This window comes from Nicrophorus vespilloides, unplaced genomic scaffold, assembly GCF_001412225.1.
Source record: "Nicrophorus vespilloides isolate i.1.1-1 unplaced genomic scaffold, Nicve_v1.0, whole genome shotgun sequence".
In the NCBI taxonomy this organism is placed as follows: Eukaryota; Metazoa; Arthropoda; class Insecta; order Coleoptera; family Silphidae; genus Nicrophorus; species Nicrophorus vespilloides.
The window spans coordinates 16743-42596 of record NW_017095981.1 but is presented as its reverse complement, the minus strand read 5'-3'; the positions used below and the strand labels follow the sequence as shown (position 1 = coordinate 42596).

The following is a 25854-nucleotide window of genomic DNA, read 5'->3' as shown; positions in this document are numbered from 1 at the left end:
ATAAAAACGAATCAATGTTTGAAAAAAAAAAGGAAAAACCAGGCGCATCCACCATTTCCTAATACTTGTTTATTTGGTTACATAAATTGCGTTTCGATTGCCAATATAGAAGTTTATGTGTTGTTTTCTGGTAGCTTTTCGTCGTGAATGCGTGGGGGCGGCGGCGTTCCTAATGCATTATTAAATTCCGTAATGATTTCCATCCGTTCCACGTCAATGTTGCAGACGTGAAGGGAAAAATATGCGTGGGGAGGTCAGGAGAAAAAAAAACAGAATGTAATCTTGGGGGAATTAATAAAGCCAACTTTGAATTATTAAAATTCCACAACATTTAGTTCGTATTTACAATTTTTTTTTTCTCTCTCAAAGTAAAAATTCTAACAATTGATCAAGTGGGTTTAAAGCGAAGTTAGTTGCACATTTGTCATGATTTTGTAGTTATATTCTTGTGGATTTGTAGTGGAATCAATGCTAATATTGATGAAGTGAAATTAGTCATTACTGAAGTTAGTTGCTCAGTTTCGATGATTTTCAGATATTTTTGGTGGATTTTTAGTGGAAATTAATATAGTTTACTTGTACAAATTTATCAATTGAGCTGCGATTAAATATAGTTACATAGTTTTGTTGATTTTTAAGTTATTTTTGGTGGATTTTTAGTGGAAATTAATACAGTTTGCTTATATTAATCAATGCTACAAATTTAACATTTGAGTTTCGATTGAATTTAGTTACAAAGCTTTCATGATTTTTAAGTTATTTTTGGTGGATTTTAGTGGAAATTAATACAGTTTGCTTATATTAATCAATGCTACAAATTTAACAATTGAGTTTCGATTCAATTTAATTACAAAGCTTTGATGATTTTTAAGTTATTTTTGGTAAATTTCTAGTGGAAATCAATGCTAAAAATATGACGAATATGATTTTTTTTAGTGTACAATACGTTTTTCAATCAATGCAACAACAAAAAGTTGAAAACAACAAAAGTCAGGATATTATTACTGTGTAGATAATGGTTAATCTCAAGGATCGTAAAGGAAATTTAATACGCCGGAAAATATGTTATTTTCGTCTTTCCTTGAGACAAAAAGGTTTCTCGCGAGTTCATTCCGACAAGGGAGGTGAAGTTGGAAGGGTGCAGGTATAAAGTAGGAGATCAAACTGTCCGAAATATCAAGTCTGAGGCAATTTCCTAAGGGAAATAAAGCTATATCTTTCTCGCTCGCTCGCTTTACGTGTAGGCCGGATATAGTAACGAAGTGTGTGTGTTTGTGTATTTAGATTCAATACATTATTACGAAGACAAACTGTCCGGAGGCGACGACTTACTGCCTGCTCTACCACAGATAAAGCCTGTCCACCAACATCATCGACCGCATAAATCAATTAAACCTAAACACACAAAATCCACCGTTAAATTCAAGACGTTCCCAAAGGATTTTAGTCTCCGAAGCTAAGAAAATTCTGTCTCCAAAAGCGTTTCCAATACAAACACATTCAGTTAGTATTATCAACAAGTAAAATACACATACAAGTATTCTTTGTATTTATATTTATAACAACTTTAATCAACATTTTAAATTTCTTCAAATTCTATAACTTTCCATAAAATTTCAAATTAAAAAATAATTTTTTTTTTGATAATTTTCTCATAATAATAAATAATTTTTTGTGGTTTAAATCTGCGGATATAAAATTAATGCTTTTTTTGTTGAAAATTGTCGAAAAGTAAATTAAAATCGGATTTGCTATAGAAATATTAATCCGGTACAAAGCCGACTATTGATTCGACACCAGTAGGACTGGTGGAATTAAGCGAACAAAGCTGGGATTTTTTTTTCAAACAATCGGCGGCTTGTAAAGTATTAATAAAAGCGCAGAAAACACAAAATAACTGTACAAAAAGTGCAATGAATGAACGAATTTCTAAATTAATCAATTTTTCGTTTATGGTTTGGTTAATATTTTCAGTATCAAAAAATTAAAAAAAATTGGGTTAATGTTGATAATAGTAAGAAAAATTGGTGAAACATTTGAATGCAATGAATCAAAAATTGTTTATTTAATGTTGGCTGTATGAAAAAACATAAGAAAACTTTGAAACAATTGGGTAAATTTCATGGGTATCAAAATAATGACAAAACTAAATTTGTATTTTCTTCACTGCTTTGTACCATTTATCGGGGATCTGCGAAAGCCTACTGGATTGTTGTGGATGAATATCCATGATCCAATTATTTCCAAGTAAACGTTTCAAATGGAATTACCGTCACGAATTCATCCCTTTATTATTATTATTCCCCCTTATACCCCGTTACGTACCGCAGCTCTCACCGCCGCCTACGACCTTAATTACGGAAATCTATTTTTGTACAACCTCGGCTCTGAGTTCGACAGAAAATGACAATGAAAGAATAGGGGAAAAACGATCAAACCGATAACATTTCTACACAACACAATGTACAAATAATCAGGAAATACAAGAATGATTGTTGTATTAATTGAAAGAATTGTTTATGTTCAATATATTTAGTAATAGATAAAGTGACCACATTAACCGAATTTACGTTTTTCTATATAATGTACGAAAATTATGAATTTGTTAGTTTCGGTTACAAATTGAAACATTATAATCTTTTTAGATGGACATTAATAATTAACGATTCCATTACTTTGTGAGAGAATTCTCGATGGATATAAAACTGGGAAAACGGCGGCTATTAACTTAATGAATAAAAAAAAATAACAGGTCGTCGACTAATGAACCGAAACTCGACGGAGGCTCTAACAAAAAAAAAATGTTCGTGTTATTTTCGTTTCGCTCGATAATTGCCGTTAAAAAAGTGCGTAAATGGAATAGAATGGTTAGTCTCGCCTCTTCGAGTGGTTGGGATGATGATGATGTTTCTTCGGATGTGAAGGAAGAAAAGAAAACAGTGGATCATCCGATGTTAAGTGCATCCAAGGGATGAAAGAAAAAAACTTCATTCCCGACAGAATAACATTAAAATGCGCGGTTCTTTTTAGGAAATTGACGACGATGCAATAATCCCTGAAGATGGAAGCAAATTAAGAGCAAACGTAAAAGGGGACGAGATTTTAAAAAATAATAGGATTCAGTTAAGAACTTTCTCTTTGCGGAATATTGCATTAAGGGATTAAAAAGTTAATTATCGATTTAAAAAAAAGTAATTTTTAAAGTTTCTTTTCAATTTCTCATAATAGAGTAATATAAGTAATGTTTGGTAGTAAATTGAAGATAATTGGAGTATACGGAATTTCTCAAAAATTAGTTTGAAATTGTCGATTTTAACTGTTAAAATGTCGATTTGGAAAAATTTAATTTTTCAAATTTATTTAAATAAATATTTAAGTTTATTCTCAATTTGTTGTAATAGAGTAATAAAAGTAATATTTGGTAGTAAATTGAAGAGAATTGGAGAATACGGAATTTCTCAAAAATGAGTTTGAAATTGTCGATTTTAACTGTTAAAATTTTGATTTGGAAAAATGTAATTTCTAAAATTTACTTAAATAAATATTTAAGTTTATTCTCAATTTGTTATAATAGAGTAATAAAAGTAATGTTTGGTAGAAAATTGAAGAGAATTGGAGTATACGGAATTTCTCAAAAATTAGTTTGAAATTGTCGATTTTAACTGTTAAAATGTCGATTTGGAAAAATGTAATTTCTCAAATTTATTTAAATAAATATTTAAGTTTATTCTCAATTTGTTGTAATAGAGTAATAAAAGTAATGTTTGGTAGAAAATTAAAGAGAATTGGAGAATACGGAATTTCTCAAAAATTAGTTTGAAATTGTCGATTTTAACTGTTAAAATATCGATTTGGACAAATGTAATTTCTAAAATTTATTTAAATAAATATTTAAGTTTATTCTCAATTTGTTATAATAGAGTAATAAAAGTAATGTTTAGTAGTAAATTGAATATAATTGGAGTATACGGAATTTCTCAAAAATTAGTTTGAAATTGTCGATTTTAACTGTTAAAATATGTCGATTTGGAATAATGTAATTTCTCAAATTTACTTAAATAATTATTTAAGTTTATTCTCAATTTGTTATAATAGAGTTATAAAAATAATGTTTAGTAGAAAATTGAAGAAAATTGGAGAATACGGAATTTCTCAAAAATAAGTTTGAAATTGTCGATTTTAACTGTTAAAATGTCGATTTGTAAAAATGTAATTTCTAAAATTTACTTAAATAAATATTTTAGTTTCTTTTCAATTTCTTATAATAGAGTAATAGAAGTAATGTTTGGTGGTAAATTGAAGAGAATTGGAGAATACGGAATTTCTCAAAAATAAGTTTGAAATTATCGATTTGAAAAAAATATTTCCGAAATTTCTTTAATGAAATACTAATAGAATAATGTAAGTAATGTTTGGTATAAAAAAAAACTAAAATTAAGTAAACTTTTCGTTAGTTTATAGCCAATTCCGTGATGTAATTTATTTGAAAATCTTCTTGGATCATTTTGAGTACGCGCTGCAGCGCGACAAAGTGTATAAAAGTGGGCGTAAAATGTAAAATAACCACGTCAAAGAGACAGTAAAAAGTGTGGATTGATCATGCCCATCCGAAAGCAACGAACGTACGTAGATTTCTCGATTGAATTGGGTTATAAAACTTGGCGATGAATGGAGCAAAGCGCGCACACACACGAAAAAAATAAGGGGGAAGAAAAAAAAAGAGGGAATTCCCTGTGTGTTAAATAAGAGCGGATTGCGCGGAAAGACGCATTTTATTATTCATTATTTGCAGCTCAGTTTGGAATGCTCGTCGAATTCCAAATGGATTTCGTGGAACAAACACGTATTTTTGGGGCGATGCCAGAGGCGACGAGGAAATGCATCGAAAATAATAAAAAGTATAAAATAGATGTGAAACAGGAGTAAAGAAAGGAATTATGTGTTGGAAGTTGTAAATGGAAATTTTTATACTTTTTTTCTTACTGGTTTTCTCGGAAATACTTTGGACGTAAAAGTATTTATTAAGTTACGTTTAATAAAGAAAAAAATAGCGAAATTAACAAATATTCATATGAATGAAGAACTTTCTGACAGTTTAATTAATTTTAATCACAAAGCAATTCATTCGGAAAATCGCTTTTTTTTTCGTTTCTGAAAGTAACAGAAAAAAAAATCTAAGAAGGATTCATTAGTTAACTACGGACAATTCGCCTTCAGACACACTCTGCGCACTATTCTCTAAACATTCCGCTTCTTATGTAATTCATTTACTCGTGAGATTGCGAGAGAGGAGATGAGCAAACAAAAAAATAACTTCTAGAAAAGTCGATTACTGTCTACTATTATATAGATATATATAAATTACATAAACATTTTTGCTCGTCGGAGCATTCGAGATTCCTCCAGAAGATAAATGACCTGTCTCTTTTGTAATCCAACAACTACAGTCAAAACGAACTAGAAAACATCGTTTTCATGTAAAATTGTATAAGTATATACTTTTTTTTATTACTAAATGTTGGTAGAATTAAAAAAAAAACGTTAATTTAAAAACAATGTTATGTCATAAAAGAAGCGTTATTTTGTTTAATCGTCATTTTTTTTCAGGTAAGGTTATGTCAATTTTATTTCGACAGTTTTCTCGTGCAAACCTTCTAGTTTTACAAACGTTATTTACTTTTGATCTATGTACACGTTTTTTATATTATTTTTTAGATTTTAGAAAGATAAATATTTTTACAAAGTGTCATCGAATTTCATACAAAAGTAGTGATTATGTCAATTCTCCACCGTGAATTGTATTTTGTGCTGTATTTTGCCTCGACATTATTTTACTTTCAACGTTTCCTTCCCTCTTCATTCTCAGCCATCGCATTTGCATATCCGAGTGAAAGCTAATTTGCCCGAGAGCGTTTTTCCCGGGCTGTGCGGAAAATTGGCTGAAACCTCAAAAACATCGAATTTCAATTAAGACCATCCGCACCTTCCGATTGCGCACTCACCTAATGAACAATTCCAGAAGGAAATAAAAGAGACGAAAAGAGAACATTCTCTTCTTAAAAGCCTCCAACTTTTATCTGCCTCCACCAAGGAAATTACCGAAATTGCTTTCTTTCAAGCTTCAGCAATTAATAAACGTATAAAATCAACGTAAATTCTTACAAAAAAAAAAAAAATAAATTGGGTACATAACAAAGAAAATGCGTCTGATTCAAGAAGGGAGGCGAAAATATGAATGAGCCTCGAGCGACGTTGACAAATCGAGAGCGCCAGGAAATACCTTGATTTTCAAAGAAGACGGATTTTTGTATTTCCACGAAAATCAAAGTATAATAGGGCGCAATCATAAATTTTCGCGACGTTTTATTGCGTCCAGAAAATAGGGGATGCAGACAGGCAACAAACTGACGCGAAGAAATGGAGATGCGTTGTGTACAACAAAAAAAAACACACACACACACGAAGGGATGAAAAATCGCCGTGGGAAAATTCGTGATTGATGCACGTATCAATCACTTGTTGCTTTCAATCTCAGGATCTTCGGAATCGCCGTCCCGAGCTTAAATTGGATCGCAGTTAATCCACAAGTTATAACCAAATTCTTCAATCAATATTAACTTTGTTCATGTTACAACACTTTAGAATATATTCAGCTATAATTCTCAACGAGGGCCCCACGATGAGGGTCCCAAATTTCATCAACTGTATGTATCAACTTTGTACAAAAATGATTATAGTTACATTGTAAAATCTATGCTTTTTCGTATTTTCTTTTACTTATTTGCATACATAAATCTCTATTTAGTAATTAACCTAAAACACGTTGCAGCTAGATCAATCGATCGTTTGGAAACTAATAATTAACGACGTTGTAAAATTGGTTGAAATACATCAGTTTCGAAAACGCCATGCAAAATTTATGAATATTCAAAGCGGGAAATTTGAATTATTTTGAATACGGCGTATCCAAATTGCAGCCTCGAGAAAGGTTAAGATAACAGCGAAATTCATATATAATATCGACATTCAATTAAAAAATTTAAACAAAAAAAAGTACATTGTAGTGGAATTTTACGCGGGGACCCACGTTGGTCGCCAAATATCATCTTTTTTTCTTTTAAATATTACAAACAAAACAATGACTAAAATAAAAAAAAATCAAACAAACTGTCTGTTGTTGCGTTATCCTCGCAGATGGACGAGAGCCAAAGTAATAATTTCCACAACAAAAGCCCTTTGCTGAGGTCGACCCACCTACCTTCTGTGCATTCCGTAATAACGTATTACAAACACAACAAGAGAGTGGAAAAAAATAATGCATTCATACAAACATACAGGCATGCAAACACAGAGAGACAACTCAACGCGACTCTCTTCATTCCTGAACAAAACAAAACTGGTTTTTGATCCTCAAACATTTTCGCGGTTCAAATATTTGTACGTTTATTGTATAGCGTACGGCTGAGTTCGCGGCGCAATTGTTTGTAATATTAACAAATGAGAGAGAGAGAGAGAGAGAAAAAAAAAAGAGTTACGTAAAGCGTATCAAATATCCTTTGAAATTTTATTGTATATTTTTTTTTAATTTTCAATGTATTCTGGATTTTGTTATATTATACAAGGTGGCGCAAAAGTAAAAGTAAAAGGATGCAATGGAACTACTTTACGTGTGGATTTTCTGTACCCCAGAAACGCAAAATTTGTATGTTAACATAACCACTTAAGTGGAAATGGGCTTCATCGCTCATTCACGTTGCGTTAAAAAAACAGACTGAAAATTTGTCAAATAAGCAGTAACAATAAATCCACGTTCTTGAGGTGTGTATCACTCCATGGCTTGATGACAACTAATTCACTATATGTCTACATTATAAATGTCAAAGCACAGTGACTTTTGGCGCCATCTGCAAGAATGGCAGCCAACTCAAATTATGACATTACTTTTGCGCCACCTTGTATATTGATTTATAATAACTTTTTTTATTTGTAAACTTCACTTATTGTAACCATTTCTTGGAATTTAACTAAAAAATAATTTATTTACTGCCACAGTTACGCATTCGTAATGTTTTCATTTATTTGTGTGGAATCAATGTGCATTTAGTTACCTATATTTGGAGTAGATCGGGGAGAGGAGGTGAATTGATGGAATATCGGGTTTATATTGAATGCGGGTGTATTCCCATAATATTTAATATCTGCATGTCAAATAACTGGGAAATCCATTAGACCTTAATGCCCAGGATAATTGAAAACGAAATCCGCGGCTCACAGAGTTTTACGTAATAATTATAATCATAATAAATGAATGACCGAACGAACGAATCGTCAAATAATATGGGCGAGTTTAAACTCGCGAAAACTGATCGAATTATAGGCGAATAAATGTGGAATCATGTGCGAAGCTAAACGCGAGAGAATCGATTTCGGAGGCGGCTGCTGTAATAATGATTTTCGCGGCTAATTCCAAACTAGAACTCTCTTTATTCACTTCACTTCACCAAAGGTTTTCAGTTGAAAGAGGAAAAAAATGGAGATGGAAACCGCTGCCGCCAACAGGTGCAACCATTTATTACCAGTTTTATAAGACATCTCACTTCAACCATTATGTTTCCATTTCAAAAACGAGCGCACATTCAAAGATAGTTGCGTTTCTATTTGTAGCAACAACAACCAGTGACAAGTTTCGTTCGCAGACTACAGTCTCTCTTCTGTAAATAATGAACCCAACAAACCCCCCCAGATCATCTTCCTCTTCTCTATTCCAGTTTATTTGTCCTACTTCTCCTCTTTCCAGGCTATTTATTTTTCAGTTTGATTTGCTTTGAATAATGCATCCTTCTTCTTCTTCTTGTTGTCCCATCATCCAGACTGCCGACTATATAGATCTGGATCTAAGCCAAAGAGATGCTGTCTGTATAGGGATGTGGGAATGGGAATGGGGAGGCTGTTGCTGCCGAACGCGCATAAAAGTAGATTAGCGGAATTGCTTTGCAAGCGTTCAACAGATGTCCAATTCCGCGTGTCCCCTCTAAATCCGCTCAAATAATCATAAAATGGAATTTATTGCTAAATTTAGTGGGTGAGAGGACCGGAACGAAAGCTGGCTGGATGAATGAAAAAAAAAAAAAAACGCCATCCTTTGACGCTTTCATCGAGTCTACATATGTGTGCGAGTGCATAAAGCCCTAATGGCTATTACGACTATTAACTTCCTGCAGCTCACTTTTTTTTATATCATCGAGTCCACACTACTAAATTTTTTTTATTAACTCCAGAACTATTGCTCTCAAATTAACTCATAAACGAATGTAGTTTTTATTGAAGTAATATTTCCTTTTTTACATTTAATTATAATTAGAAATTTAGAAAATCAATCATTTTAAACTTATTATTTAGAAATTCCGTATTCTCCAATTTTCTTCAATTTTCTACCAAACATTACTTTTATTACTTTATTATTATACAAATTGAGAATAAACTTAAATATTTATTTAAATAAATTTTAGAAATTACATTTTTCCAAATCGACATTTTAACAGTTCAAATCGATAATTTCAAACTTATTTTTGAGAAATTCCGTATTCTCTATTTTTCTTCAATTTTCTATCAAACATTACTTTTATTACTCTATTATAACAAACTGAAAATAAACTTAAATATTTATTTAAATAAATTTGAGAAATTACATTTTTCCAAAACGACATTTCAAATCGATAATTTCAAACTCATTTTTGAGAAATTCCGTATTCTCTAATTTTCTAAAATTTTCTACCAAACATTACTTCTATCCCTCTATTATAATAAATTGAAAAGAAAATTAAATATTTGCTTAAAGAAAATTCAGTAATTACAAATTTTCAATGATGATAATTTGAAGAAATTTTCATTGAATTATATTCATTAATTTTTTTCGTATATAATTTCGTGAATTTGCAGTATTAATTAGAGTGTGTGTGTGTAGATGAGACGAGTCGGAAAACGAGATTGGGAATCGGAAATATTTGCAATTTCATTAATTTCAATTACATCAATTTAATTTGAACGCGAGAACGGACTCTAATTAACTTGACGCACCTTTCCGACTGAATTTGTTTAATTAGCAAAATGGAACTTATTAATTATACCTACAGAGTTAAAAAGCCCTACAATTTATATTATTTACTTTTATTTACTCATTCGATTCATTAGTGAAATGTTAAAATAATTATGAGTTAATAAAAGAGATTATCCAAGTTTTTCACTATGGATTTGTAGTTATATAAAAAGTTTATATTAAATTAATTATAAATCTAGTATGTGTGTGATTACAAACGCACTAAATTAAACATGTTAACTGCGCAACGTTATTCATTTATTTATTTATTTATTTATTTATTTATCATGTTTTATGTTTGTTGTTGCTTGGAAACCGAATACTTCATCCATATATGTATTTATATATATAAAAGTGTGCGCCGAGTAAATAATGTATGAGAGATATAGAGAGAACGAAAAAACAAAAAAGTAGAGGTTTGTATCAGGTATTTATTTTCATTCGCGTCGCGGCGTTTCCACTTTGATCTTTCAAATCAAAACTTTTTCGCCGTAACAAATGCAGCACATATTGGTATAATATACATTTATTATATGAAATATTTATCTTATTAATTTTTATATTGTTATTCTATTAATTGTGTTATATAAATTTGTCTAGAATTTTGCGATTTTTCTAATATTATTAAACGTGTAAAACAAGTTGTCTATATTAACGAATGCTACAAATGTGCGTCAAAATGATACGCCATCTAGCGGCATTACAGAAATATGAGAAATAACACAATTTAAGAATGACGAGGTGGAGCGGTCGTTTCGCTCCGTCTTATTCATGCATAATTTGTTTTCGAGTGTATCGAGTGAAGGAGGATGTTGAAGAGGACAAGAAGTTGGGATCTGTGGGACCCCATCCCAATTTATTATGCGAATTACGGCGTTAATGTTGCATCGACCTCCGAAGAGACCCGGTTTTACTGCCGCCCGTAAATTCGCAATAAGCTGATCCATTTTCCTCTCCTTCTCTATTTATAACACTATTGCACTTAATTCGCGAGTTTAATTAGAGCTCTTGTCCGAACAAACGACTACAATTTTGTTTTATTTCCGTATTTCTTTTATTTGGCAGCAGCCTGCCTACAATTAATATCGAAATTAGCTTTGAGTCGCCTCCTTGTTGTTGTTGTTTTTTTTTTAAATTAATAATTAATGGTCGTAATTACAATTATTTATTAGCGCACGAATTTAGATGAGTGAAAATAGCTGGTAATTAAATTTAATTTGAATCTAGTGTGCGTTTCGTAACGAGTACGGTGACCAGTGCGGCCAACCTTTGATGATTTTGAAGAGGGCATCGCCTGGGCAATCGGTAGAATCGAACTGTCGGTGACCAATCAATCTATAGTTGGCCGCGATTTTTCCGTTGGCAACGCCGGATGACATTAGCTCTTTGATGGCGTTCAAAGCTTTGACGTTCGGAGCTCCATCTATATTTAAAAGAAAAAAATAATAATTGGAATTATTTGTTTAACAATTTTCTTTTTACTGTTGAAAGTTCCGATAACGCAAATTCCGATTGTTTTACTGTTTGGAAGGTTTGGACTTATTTCGTTTTTATCCCATCCTCGACCTTCGTAAACATTACCATCTTCTCCAACCTAAAATTAAGTTGATTATTCTCTATGTTATGTTAAATTGTGAATACTTACAACAAAATTATAGCCGATATCGCTCCAACCTTTACCATCGATATGCTCGTTCTGGTACGATCTCACCTTGGAAATGCAAGAGGTTTTGTCGTAGCAACTTGAAGATTTTCCGTGATGAATGTTTACGAAAGAAGCTGGTTTTATCACCTGATTTGGTGAATCCCAAACTGGAGGTCTTGCGCCCCATCCGCTTCTTGAAATTATATTCAAAGATTCTGCAAGGAAAATATTAACAAACAATGAATTCATAGTTTGTAAATAAACGTGTTACGTGTTGAAGTGAAATAATAGCAAAGTGCGAATAAGCAAATTCTGGATGTAAACATGTTTGCTTTTTACTAATTCACGTCGCAATGTCCAATTCAGGATTTTGTTTTGCTTTTATGTTTATCGGAAACCACTTGAGATTTTGTTTGTCGACAAAAATGTACTATTTTTACATCATGAATTTTCAAATTTTTCTATTCGATTCATTGAGTAATCAATTATCCGTAAATTATAAGTTTCTATTTGTGTTTAATTATAAATATGTACATTTTTTATACAATTTTTATCAAGAAAAATAATGTTTTTCCTTATATATAGCATAATTTTATGAAAGCTAATGAAAAGTGAACTAAAAATTAGTATTGTTAGTATTAGTAGTATATTGTTTATTTGTATGTATGTTCAAGGGTTGGCATGATCAGTTCATCTATTCATTGATCACGTTGTAGAAGGCTGTTCCGGGAGAATCAGTGTTGTCAACTTGACGATGTCCGACCAACTTGTAATTGGATTGAATCTTCTTTCCATTAGAAATACTATAAGCAATCAATTCTTGTACAAGCCACAAGATTTTATTCATTCTTATGAGTTAATCGCATGGCATAAATGTACACAGGAGGATGTAGTTGTTAAATTATTGAAAATGGAATAATCAAAGTTTTTTTGGGGGAATTATGATTTTTCTGAAATATTGTTTATTTATTTTCTTGTATGTAACGACTGTGTAAACAGTGACATCTTTCGGTTGATTGTGAGGGAGTTTTTCAAGGGTTGGCATGATCAGTTCATCTATTCATTGATCACATTGTAGAAGGCTCTTCCGGGAAAATAAGTGTTGTCAATTTGACGATGTCCGACCAATTTGTAATTGGATTGAATCTTCTTTCCATTGGAAACACCATAAGCGATCAATTCTTGTACAACTTGTAGACAAGTCAGGGAGAATGTAGATGTTAAATTATTGAAAATGTTCATCAAAGTTCTTTTTTTTCATATTTTTCTCTCTTCTTGTTGGGAATAAGTTAAATGATTGCATCTGTTGTAGCGGATTGTGTGTGCATTATATATTTATATATGTGTGTCGACCTTCTGCACAGCAAGTCTGAGCGTCTGCCTGGGTTTAATGCAGCCCGCTAGATCATTGGCGCCGGGGAACAATTTAATTTTATAACTAGGCATTTAGCCTAATAAAATGGAGTAGCTCGCAGTATTTTCACGTTTTTTTGTGCAGACCGAAGCGACTTCGTTTACGGTTTACGTAGCGAATGAAAGAAAGAAAGGAGGATTGTTGAAGGACGCGAAGAAGACTGCATTTATTATTTGCGAATCGATCGCCGCCGCCGCATCATCATCATCATCAATATTAATCGGCGAGGCGCCGATTCCCGAACGGAACGTGCAAACGCGAAATCATGTTTTATGTCCTCTAATTATGATATCGCGTATGTACACATACAAAGTTAATGCAATAATGGTTTCGAGTAAATCGACGCAACTTTCCTACGACCTCAAATTATCGACGCTCTTCATTACTATTACTATCACTACAACTACGACGTGTCACGTATTCATGCGTAGATGCTAAAATTTACCAAAACGAAAAGAAGTTTAAAAATTTCCAACTGCAATTTCAGATTGCTCGAAGTGCAGTCGTTCGTTCTTTCTTTTAAGATCACATTAGAATTTGTAATATCGGTGGAGTCGTAGATAATTATAACTCTTCGTGCAATTCAACCAAACTGCGGCGCAGGCAGTTTAATATTATCACCTCCATTATAATAACCGATTTGCTTTACTTTTTTTTAATTGAATTTAATCGTCGAGTCAAGGATGAGAGCAAACACTTACTTTTTGTATATGAGTTGGAATTACTAAAAAAATTAGTTTGATAATGTTTTTGTAAATCATGAAATATTGGGTACCCCACGTTAGGATCCAAATTTTGTAAAAACATTTGTTAATTCATTAAAAACAAATGCATAAAATTTATAATTAAAAACAGTTGATAAATTTAAAAAAAAATGAAAAATATTAATTATTTTTTAACATGCTAATATATTCACGTACTACAACACTAAACCAATAATTAGAATCCTATAATCAGAGAGTCGAACCGAATCGAAAATCGTAAACCGAAAATAACCGAAATTTTTAACTGAACCGTAACTGTAACCGGAAGGAAAAATTGTGTTGGTCGGTCTATTGTGAATAGAGTATGTAAACAAATAATCTATAAGAAACATCGATGAAGTCTCTTTGAATTCTCTGAATTTTTCTTCAAAATAAACAAATAAACATAATAAAGAAAACCATCAAGGGAACGCTTAATCATAAATAGAAATGAATCCTCAATCACCACAAATCAACCATTGACTAATAAGAGAAAATCTGAAGAAGAAAGAGCAAGCACAAGTCTTGCGTAAGTAACATTAGAACAAACTCAACACCTTTTTTAATCACTTAATTAAAAAAGGATATTACTGTAAACATGACTGAAGAAACATTACAAAGTGCATGTGTTAAACTAGTTACTAATCAATTTTTATTTCTTTTGTATTTTAAATTTTATAATTGATAATTAAATACAAATTTGATATTGGACTTGATTTTAAATTTTAATTTCAACCGGAACCGAACCGGAACTGAACCGAAATTTTTAGACGAAACAAATAACCGAATCTGGAACGATAAACATTTACTTGGGACGTAACCGTAAACCGGAACGAAATTAATTTCGGTTCGACTCTCTGCCTATAATAAATGCATCTCTGCGGATGAAAATTTGAATTTGCTGAAGAAGTTATTCCATCAAAAAAAAAAAATATAGATTTACAGACAAACATCGCGTTGTGTGCATTAATAAACGCGCCGAAATGGAAATGTTTTCATCGGCTTTGTTTTCACACAAACCTTTTTGTTTTTTTTTTTGTTAGTTTTACATTTTTTTTCCACCCTTCGCATCAGATCGAAAAGGTTTTCGCGTTGATGATGGCGGAGGATGAAAATAAATAAATACCAGAGTGAAAACAACAAAAAAATAAACCAACAACAACAACATGCAAATACATAAATGCACACACACAAACACCTCGGACTAGAGGCGTTCGTGCTATTACGATTATATTTTTTTTATCCCTCGCATATTTCGCGGCCGCAAAAATTAAAGAAAAAAAAAACAAGAGTGCTATAAAGTGTTTAGCGATTTTAAATCGAGATCGTGGTGAGCCGGTGAGCAAAACAAGTGAGAATGAAAAAAAAGCTGCACGCACAAAGAGGAAGTGAATTTATGCTTAGCCAAAGCTAATCTTTTTACATGAGGAATTTATTCTTAAGCGACAAGAGAGTTTTTCATGAAAATTTTCTATTTTTTAATTGTTATATATTGGGTGACCAACGTTGATCGCCAACAAGATTTCTATATTATTAATAGATTGCATAGAGGTAGACACAACGAGATGACGGTCGAGGATGATCGCAAACAGGAGTAATTAACGTTTCCGTTCCGGTCGCGCGATATAATTCAGACCCTCTATTTGATGATGATGATGAAGATGGTGATGGTGAAGAGGCGGCGTCGACGGCTTCCGTAAGGAATCAATACAAGAGAACAAAAGAAAACTAAAAACAAAAACGAAAACCCAAACATTGCGGCGGCGACCACGACGGATCCGATAAATAAACTCTCGGCAAGAGTAGTCCCTCGAGAACATTTTCATTAATTAATTTTATCTGCACAGTTTCCACAGTTAATACTATGAAACGTGGACGAAGTAAATAAAAAAGAGGGGAAGAAAGAAAGTGAAAGTCTAAAAATAGAAGTTTATTTCTTGAGGTATCATTTAATCTATCATTAATCTAGTGTAGCCCTAAAAATTATAGTTATTTTTTTTGTAAATTTTTTCTTTACAGTTTCTTAACATAAGTTATTTGGTATTTGAAATGACGAAATACTACTCGCTTAGGAATTATAAGAGGCCCCACGTTGTGCGCCTTAAATTTTATTTTAGCTACAAAATTCATAGCGTTTTTCTTTTTTTAATTTGGTAATTAATCATCAATTAGAGGTTTTTTTTTTCAATGCGTTTTTATTTTGGTATTATGTTTTAAAGTAATTAATTAAGTACAGGTCATAGATTTAAGGACTGGCTGTCCACTGTGGCCATCCCTTGATGACGTTGTAGAAGGCTGTTCCGGGACAGTCAGTGTTGTCAACTTGACGATGTCCGACCAATTTGTAGCCTTTTTGGATCTTTCCGTTGGAAACACCGTAAGCGATCAAATCCTTGACGGCCTTTTGAGCGGCGGCATTGGGGGCAGCACCTGTACAAAAAAAAACAAAACAAAACTCGATGACAAATCTTGCACACTTTACACATCAAGATTACCGTTGAAAGTTCCAGCAACGCAGATTCCGATGCTCTTGCTGTTCAATGGTTTGGCGTGAGCACCTTGTTTTCCCCAGCCGCGACCTTCGTAAACGTTACCGTCTTCACCAACCTGTAAATCCAAGTGATTAACTATCGTTTATTTAACAATTAATTGAGAAAACTTACGACAAAGTTGTAGCCGATATCGTCCCAGCTGTTGTCTGGTCCCATGTGATAATCCTGGAAAGATTTCACTCTCTTGATGCAATCGGCTTTGCTGTAACAGCTCGGACTGGAAGCGTGATGGACGACCACGTGAGATGGTGGGTTCGTCGGTAAATTGGTGACTTTCTTTGGTGGTTTTGCGCCCCACTCGCTTCTGCTCACGATTGTGAGGGAATCTATAAGAATGAAAATCGAGTATTTTCATGGTCTGAATTCTTATATTATGGAAACTCACGGGCTGCTGCGAAGCAGATGACTGCGAATACCAACACTTTGGACAACATCTTGTATCGATTTGATACTGCATCCTCGATGGTCCACAGCTTTTATAGTCCTAAAAACGGATATTTCTAGATATGAATCTCTAGATATGAAGATCACATCTCCAGATTTCGGTTTCCGTCAACTTATCGTCATCGTTCGAAGATAAATGCAAAAATTTGATGAAAAGATTTGCTAAAAATTAATATAAAATGTAACAGTTAGATAATCATCAATTAAACGTAAACATTGATTATATTTATTTTATTGAAAGAGAAAGAGTAAAACATAAGAAATCCACTTATTTCTATATATTGTCAATTTTATTTTGAATTTTGTGTTCGGAAAAAAATTATACTAATATCTACTTAATATTTATATTAATTCCAATTTGTTATTCACATTTTTTTTTTGTTCATTTTGAGCGTTTTCACTGTTTTAAAAATTACATTGGATATATTTTAAGGATATGAAAAACGCTGAAATTTTTATTTAAAATGTATTGGAAACATAATAATTGTAACAAAAAGGTCAATACTTAAAATAATACAATGACATTGTTTTTATAGACTTTATTAATATGCATTTTATTTTTATAATAAATAAAGCAAATATTTGAGATGAGAAAATATAATAATTATTTTTTTTTAAATTTGTATTTTCAAATAATGATTTGAATTTCACATATTAATGATTACTTATTTCTATTTATTTCCAATTTGCCTGGTGTTAAATTTATAATATGTCTAGAAATCGAAAAGTTTTTTGTTGTTCGAGAACCGAATTATACTTAAGTCTACTTTATTTTCAATGTAGTCTATAGTACGAATGTTTAATTAATAGAAACAATGAAACAGAGGAATTTTTGTTCGCGAATCGTGGAAAATTCTATACTTATATTATTGGTTATCGTGTTTTTCCTCATCATTTAATCTATGATTATTACATAAAAATTAAAGTTCTTTTTGTAAAATGTTCTTAAAATTGTTCTTTATAGTTTGTTAACATTAGTTATTAGGCTTTATAATTGACTAATTACAAATCGCTTAAGAATTATAAGAAGCCCCACGTTGTGCGCCAAAAATTATAAACTTTCGTTTTATTTCAACTTCAAAAGACATAGCATTTTTTTTTTAATTTGGTAATTAATCATCAATTAGAGGTTTTTTTTCAATGCGTTTTTATTTTGGTATTATGTTTTAAAGTAATTAATTAAGTACAGGTCATAGATTTAAGGACTGGCGGTCCACTGTGGCCATCCCTTGATGACGTTGAAGAAGGCTGTTCCGGGACAGTCAGTGTTGTCAACTTGACGATGTCCGGCCAATTTGTAGTTCTTTTGGATCTTTCCGTTGGCAACACCGTAAGCGATCAAATCCTTGACGGCCTTTTGAGCGGCGGCATTGGGGGCAGCACCTGTACAAAAAAAACAAAAGAAAACGTTGCTCGATGACAAATCTTACATCAAGATGATCAGATTACCGTTGAAAGTTCCAGCAACGCAGATTCCGATGCTCTTGTTGTTCAATGGTTTGGCGTGAGCTCCTTGCTTTCCCCAGCCGCGACCTTCGTAAACGTTACCATCTTCACCAACCTAAATAATGAAATTATCAAAATTTGCTCATAAAAGAAAATCTTCTAATTGCACTTACGACAAAGTTGTAGCCAATATCAACGTAGTTCTTGTCTGGTCCCATATGATAATCCTGGAAAGATTTCACTCTTTTGATGCAATCGGCTTTGCTGTAACAGCTCGGACTGGAAGCGTGATGGATGACCACGTGGGATGGTGGGTTCGTTGGTAAAGTGGTGCTTCCCTTTGCTGGTTTCGCACCCCATTCGCTTCTGCTCACGATCGTGAGAGATTCTGCAAAAACGAGAATCAAGTATTTTCATAGTCTGAATTTTTAGTCTTTAAATTGATGAAAACTTACGGGCTGCTGCGAAGCAGATGACTGCAACTACCAACACTCTAGACAACATCTTGTATCGATTTGATACTGAATCCTCGACGGTTCACAGCTTTTATAATGCCAAAAACGGGGATTTAATTTCCAGATTAACGAATGCAAAATCTGATAGGATTATTGTTTTTGGTGATTTTAGATTTACGATTATTACAGATCGAATCAGTGCGTCACATCAATGTTTTGAACGTTCCAAAAATATTTGATCTAATTTTGATTCGATAATCTTTACGATAAAAAAAAATCGAAGCCAATCATCATTTCCTCGTCAAAACATTACATGCTTATTTTATTTATAACATCGATAATGATTTGTTGTTTAATGATTTCTCTGCATAATTATTATCGAATTTCAATTTGTTGAAATTATTGAGTGGAAATTACAGCTAATGTACATCATCGTTTTCTCGTTCGAATTAACCATTAAACAGTGATTATGTAAGCTTAATTTAATTGGCAATTGACGTTTCGGGTTTTGATCCGGATTAGGATAATTAATGTTATTGTTTTCGCTCAAATTACCAAAGATTTCCGTTATTTTTCATAGAAGTACGTTTATCAAAATTTTATATTTCTCTATTAATCCAAATTATTTGTACTAAATTTTATTATTCAAATGGAATTTGTAAAGTTTACGTTTCTGGCAGTCATCACCTATTAATACACTAGAAGATATAATCTATTTCCGTTTCGGTTATTTACGAGTGCGCGAAGGAAAAATTGACGAAAAGAAAATCATTCTTTTGGAGATTTTCAAGCAAAAAGAATAAAAATAAAATAATAAAGGATCCATCCATCCAATTGCGTTTACATCCTTCCTGAATTATGAATATTTCCGCCGAAGTTCAAATAAACTCTCGCCGCTTCTGTACACATCGTTCGCATCGATTTATTATAAATAACGTAACGCGTTTAACAGGAAAACCAGTCTGTTTTTGCGATCTTCACCTCGATTCTAACAAATAATAATTAAATTATTTAAAGAATATTGTTTTGCAAGGATAATGACAGTCAGGCGTACCAATTATTTATAGTTATCATGGAATTCAAAGACGTTTATATTGGAACTGTCAATTGGTTGCTATGGTATTCAATGAACTGTCAATTACAATTTCACACAGAGTTGCCATATTTACATAGGATTCTGTTAACATTTATGAATCAAAAACTTAGCAGTTATTTGAGAAATTAAGGTAATTCAAAAATTTAAAAAAAAACTTCGTATGATAAATAAAACTTGGTAAAATTACTATACTGTTTTTGGATTTACTTACCTGTCATAAAATTTGACATTTATATTGTCAATTGGTTGCAACATTTCTTTTATTACTTTTCAATCATTTTTTTTTTAATAAAAACAAGTTATAATAAGAAATCTTAAGTCTTAATGAAATCAGCATTATTTAAAGTTATCTTCGTCTATAAAACAGTTGAAGTTGCAGGAAAAGCAATATTGTCTTTTGTTTGGTAATAAATGAAGCGCGAAGCAATAAACTTGATTTCTTTTCCATTTTATTTCTTCCTTTCTTTACGTTTCGAATCCGTGATTCTTTTCAATCCACCTTCCACGTATTAAGGAAATATTTGATATCCACGATTATTATTTTTCCCCGATAAAGTTCCGAGAAAACTCTTCTCATCTCTCTCTCACTCAGTAATCCCTCAACACGAATCCGAAGGGATGAATAATAACTCCGAGGCGAACGATTTTCCCCTTTCCGTTTCTTTTCCGAACCTCAATCGAACCGACTTTTATGTTGACTCCATTTATAGCAGAAGAAAAACGGAACGAAGTGACAACTGTGTCTTCAAATGTCTGTAATAACTAGAAACTGTATAGTAAATTTCTTTATGAAAATTTGTTTATGAATCATGTTTACTAATTATTCAAATCAAAATGATCGAAGGTTGCTAAGAACAAAATTATAGATGTCTTGCTTTGATCGATTTTTATATGCATAGATTTTCCTTTTAATTATTTAAATTAGTTTAAAGTTAGAATGATATATTTTATTAAATTTAATTCGTAAAGTATAGAGAATTGAACAAATTAATAAATAAAAAGTAATACAATTTATTTGTTGGGTTTTATGGGTTTGCTGCGTAATTTGGCCAAGTTTTGATGATATTGTAGAAGGCTTGTCCGGGACATTTCGTGCCTTTGACCTGTCTGTGACCGACCAATTTGTAATTGGATTGAATCTTTCCGTTGGCAACTCCATAAGCTATTAGTTCTTTGACTGCATTCAAAGCCGCAGAATTTGGTGAAATATCTAAAAAAACACATAAACATGATTTATATAAAGTAGATTAACTAGTTTATGAATTACCATCGAATCTTCCAATGACGGAAATTCCAATGCTCTTCTCGTTGTAAGGAGCTGCGTGAGATCCTTGCTTTCCCCAACCTCTTCCTTCGTAAACGTTTCCATCCTCGCCCACCTATTAAATATTTAGATTTATTTGCAAGTTCTTCTTTGGTATAACTTAACTTGAAGTTTAAACTTTAATTGTTTAACAAAATTCATCAAAATATATAAATTTTGAAAAAAATACTGAAAAAATCTATAATTTTGTGATTGATTGAACTTACGACAAAGTTGTAACCGATGTCACTCCATCTCCTATTATTGATATGATCCGCCTGGTAGATCTTCACTTTCGCCGTGCATTTGTCCCTCGTTGTGCAGGGATTACTGTCTCCATGGTGAATGATCACGTGAGATGCTGGATTCACGGAAAGCGGAGTCGGTGCCCATCTGGGTGCCCTCGCGCCCCATTCACTCCTCGTTATTACATTAAAACATTCTACAATCCAAAAAAAGAACACAAGAAAATTATGGTCAAATTAATTTATATTACTGTCAAACAAATGTCATAATTGTAATGTTTACAGTGATATTGAATATTCGTTAACGACGCCATCTATCTAAATAAAAAGTACTAATGTAATTGCAAAAGTGCAACAGTTAGAAAATGTAATAAGATTGTGATATTGTCAAACAACGTCATTTATGTGAAGAGTAAACAAATGCAATAGTTACAGTTAAATTTGACATATGTCAAAGTAATATTTATAGGTTAAAATAAGAAATGAGACATTTAGATTCAATTGTTTAATAAGAAGAAAATAAATAAGTAAGTTTTCAATAACAAAAATAATTATTCAAGTTAATATGAAATTAATTTAAATAAAACTTGATAGTTTTTTTTTTACAAATTAATTGTTAAATTAAATTAATTATAACTTTTCTCGATTTATTAATAAATGTCATAATTGTAATGTTTATAGTGATATTGAATATTTATTAACGACGCCATCTATCTTAATAAAAAGTACTAATGTAATTGCAAAAGTGCAACAGTTAGATAATGTAATAAGATTGTGATATTGTCAAACATCGTCATCTGTGTGAAGAGTAAATATATGCAATAGTTAAATTAAATTTGACATATGTCAAAGTAATATTTATAGGTTAAAATATGAAATGAGACATTTGGATTCAATTGTTTAATAAGAAGAAAACAAATAAGTTTTCAATAACAAAAAAAACAAAACAAAAATAATTATTCACGTAAATATGAAATTAATTTAAATAGAACTTGATAGTTTTTTTTCTTACAAATAAATTGTTAAATTAAATTAATTATAACTTTTCTCGATTTATTAATAAATATCATAATTGTAATGTTTACAGTGATATTGAATATTCATTAACGACGCCATCTATCTAAAGAAAAAGTACTAATATAATTGCAAAAGTGCAACAGTTAGATAATGTAATAAGATTGTAATATTGTCATAGAACGTCATCTGTGTGAAGAGTAAACAAATACAATAGTTAAATTAAATTTGACATATGTCAAAGTAATATTTATAGGTTAAAATAAGAAAGGAGTCATTTGGATTCAATTGTTTAATAAGAAGAAAACAAATAAGTTTTCAATAACAAAAAAACAAAACAAAAATAATTGTTCACGTTAATATTAAATTAATTTAAATAAAACGAGATAGTTTTTTGAATTGTAAAATTAAATTAATTATAACTTTTATTAATAAGTATTGATATCAGTCAAGTTTATTGAATTTCCTTCATCTGCTTTATTTTTAAAAGCAAAATATAATTGGAATGTTGTTTATTGTTCGAAGCAATCACTTTTGTAGTCCATAAAGACTATATTTAGAGCGGTTCAGATACGATGTATCAAAGTCCGCGATGCTGATCGTAGCAATAACTAACCGTTAGTTAACTGCTGGTTAGCAAACACTCTGGTTAGCTTTAATATATCCAAATGTCCTTTCAATTGTTTTCTACCTTTTTGGGATGCATTTAATCATTTTTTGTTATTATTTTCAATAGTCTTTTCTTACAATACTTGTTAAACAAATGATTTCTATAACGGAAAAATCCTACTTGATTTTGTTTTTTTTTTTCTCTCTCTCTAAGAGTATTGCACCAGCGTTGCGGTTTTGTTTTGACAATGGAGGATGTGATTTGATGTATGCAAATACGTTTGTTCTTACCTGCGAACGAAACGACGCAGAGAAGAAACACGAAAGAACACTTGTAGAACACCATGTTATCATCAACGGCACAGAGGAAGGAATAAGCAATGAGATGATGCTGCTGCTGCTGCTGCTGCGGCGCCCGTCTTTCCAAACGTTTATATAACGGACTTTTATCTCTTCTCTCGGCACGCCGAGATCCCCACAATCTGCTTCATTTCTTGCTTATTTCGTTTTATTTCTTTATTTTCTCGTTCTCATGATGCTGTTTCGTCTTTATTATTTCCACTGCCGCTAACAGATTCGGGTATTTTTATGTTCCCAAAGGTCATGTTTCTGTTTGTTTCAAAAATCTTCTCTTTCTCTCTCTCTCATTATTACGTGCAGGATCGTAGCGTTCCGAAACAAGTGTACAAAAAGAAAAGAAACAAATGAACACCGGTAGCAAGAATTTTCACGTGCCCGAGGCTCCGTTTCGGGGATTTACCTTTCTTTAGCATTACAAATCCGCTTGTTAAATCCATTAATAACGACCAAGTATTATTTATTTGTTCATTACTCATTCGACGTCTGGTATTTCCAGCCTTTTTCTATTCATTCACTGAATGAAACACTTAATAAATGCAACTCATCGTAATCTAGCTTAATAAATCCACAATTTTTAACTAAATAATAAAACAAAATATAGTTTAAATGTTTTAAAATACTTTAAAAATGTCAACAAATGCAAAACAATTGAAAATTAAGACTCAAAACTTTAATTATAACTGTCAACAATTTTGTTTTTAATTTGAATATACGATGTTTTCATCAAATTCAGCATGAAATTAAGATGTTTGTATTTTCACGCATCAACGTTTAGCAAAAATTAAATTACTCGAATCACACTGAAAAACAGTCTGGATGTGGCAATTAATTGCGCTTCTCCGCCGCTTAATTCAATTACTTTTCCTTTCCGTTTAATTTAATGCGACGTAACCGCAACCAAATCTTAATTCAGCGCAAAATTACTCAAAGATGGCACTGCGATCTTCGTGATTATGTAACCTTCAAAGTCTGCGTGAAATCGTGGTTGTTTATACATGAATTTGTGTGTCTGTTTTTTTTTGGTGTTGTAAGATTATATAAAGAGCTACAGTCTTGAATTCAGAGTGATTTATTTAAATGAACTTGGACTAATGCGTGTACAAAAAAAAGGTTTAACAACTTATTTAATGCTGCGCAGTTTCAACAAAGTTCTTTATATTTATTTATTTATTCGTTTATTATTATTATTGCTGTTGTTAAACGTCGTCGTGTACGTTAAAGTTCGTCACGCGATTCGCTCTTTTAAAACAAACGAGAATAGAAATAATGGAAGTACATAAATAATTATCACCTACTTTCTTATTTGTTTATTTTATGAATAAGTTTTGTTTATTTTACTTTATTGGTCTTATTTTAGTGGTTATTTATTTTAAGATTAAGAAAATGAAAATTTTGCTTCTTAAATTTTATTTCACAGACTTTTTTTTTGTCTACAAATATTTATATAGTTTCATAATTATTGCTATAAATATTGTTTTTTTTTTAATTAGTTATCGCAAAAATAATGTAAAAGAAGATAAAATTTTAAATTTTTTAAAAATATTACAATTATTTGTAATTATTTAATCAGATATTCGCAATATTATCGACGCATCCGTTATAATTTCGATAATAAATCCATAATAACACGGAATTTTCAAGTGGTTTATTTGTAAGTTTTTTTATCTCTATAAACAAAATTTATTTCTTAATTTTGACCTAATGCGGACGACCGGCGGATATATCCGCCCAATCCTTTACACAGTATAGATTTCGTTTATATTGCGAAGGCCACTGTGATGAAGCAGCCGCGGCGTCAAAAAAACAATTGAAATGATTAAAAATACAAATTTCATGGACTTTCTGAAGATTTATTGTTTTATGGTTTGTTTTTCTACATTCGAACTGCTGAAAATGGGTACGTGACGTACAGTTTCTTCTTATCACGAACTTCTTGAGCAACTCAACAATATAATAAGTATAAGAAACAAAAACGAAAACAAGTTTATAAATAAATTTAAAAAAATAAAATATGTATCATATATACGCGATAAACAAATGCGTCTTCAATGACGTAATGCATCTTATCGAAATGTGAACTAAATGAAATATTTTTGTTTGAGAAATTTAGCTTTTAGTGGTTAAAAGTTTTATTCAATTCAATTTTTTGTATGAAGATTTCTACGAATGATATATTGATCCCTACTGACAATGACGAAATAATCTAAAAATTATAATATATTAATTATTATTACATTTGAACTAATAGTTCGTTTTCATAATTGCAATTACCACTATAAAATACGAAGAGTGTTACCAAGAGACACAAGTTGAAAATCATGATCATTTGTTTCTGAATTTTGTGCAAACTATAATCTTGCACACTACTTGCTCTCAGCTTTATAATAATAATAATCCTTATCAATTCTCAGGTGAATGTTTATTTGTTGAAA

At 31.4% G+C, this 25854-nt stretch overlaps 3 protein-coding genes across 3 annotated transcripts; all 3 read right to left on the bottom strand.

Moving 5' to 3' along the window:
* Positions 1-11245: 11245 nt before the first annotated feature.
* LOC108569063 (peptidoglycan recognition protein 3-like) lies at positions 11246-16884 on the bottom strand. Its single transcript, XM_017930455.1, has 7 exons — positions 16836-16884; positions 16562-16776; positions 16394-16505; positions 16152-16328; positions 11742-11956; positions 11579-11690; positions 11246-11519 (listed from the first exon to the last, which is right to left on the bottom strand). Exons 1-7 carry the CDS (start codon positions 16882-16884, stop codon positions 11320-11322), a joined length of 1080 nt encoding a protein of 359 aa, XP_017785944.1. The 3' UTR covers positions 11246-11319.
* Positions 16885-18024: 1140 nt separating this feature from the next.
* Positions 18025-18906, bottom strand: LOC108569065 (peptidoglycan-recognition protein SC2-like). Its single transcript, XM_017930457.1, has 4 exons — positions 18796-18906; positions 18514-18728; positions 18344-18455; positions 18025-18277 (listed from the first exon to the last, which is right to left on the bottom strand). Exons 1-4 carry the CDS (start codon positions 18842-18844, stop codon positions 18093-18095), a joined length of 561 nt encoding a protein of 186 aa, XP_017785946.1. The 5' UTR covers positions 18845-18906; the 3' UTR covers positions 18025-18092.
* Positions 18907-20877: 1971 nt separating this feature from the next.
* On the bottom strand, positions 20878-23542 carry LOC108569064 (peptidoglycan-recognition protein SB1-like). The gene is made up of 4 exons (XM_017930456.1): positions 23354-23542; positions 21422-21636; positions 21159-21270; positions 20878-21101 (listed from the first exon to the last, which is right to left on the bottom strand). Exons 1-4 carry the CDS (start codon positions 23406-23408, stop codon positions 20917-20919), a joined length of 567 nt encoding a protein of 188 aa, XP_017785945.1. The 5' UTR covers positions 23409-23542; the 3' UTR covers positions 20878-20916.
* Between the last annotated feature and the right edge of the window lie 2312 nt (positions 23543-25854).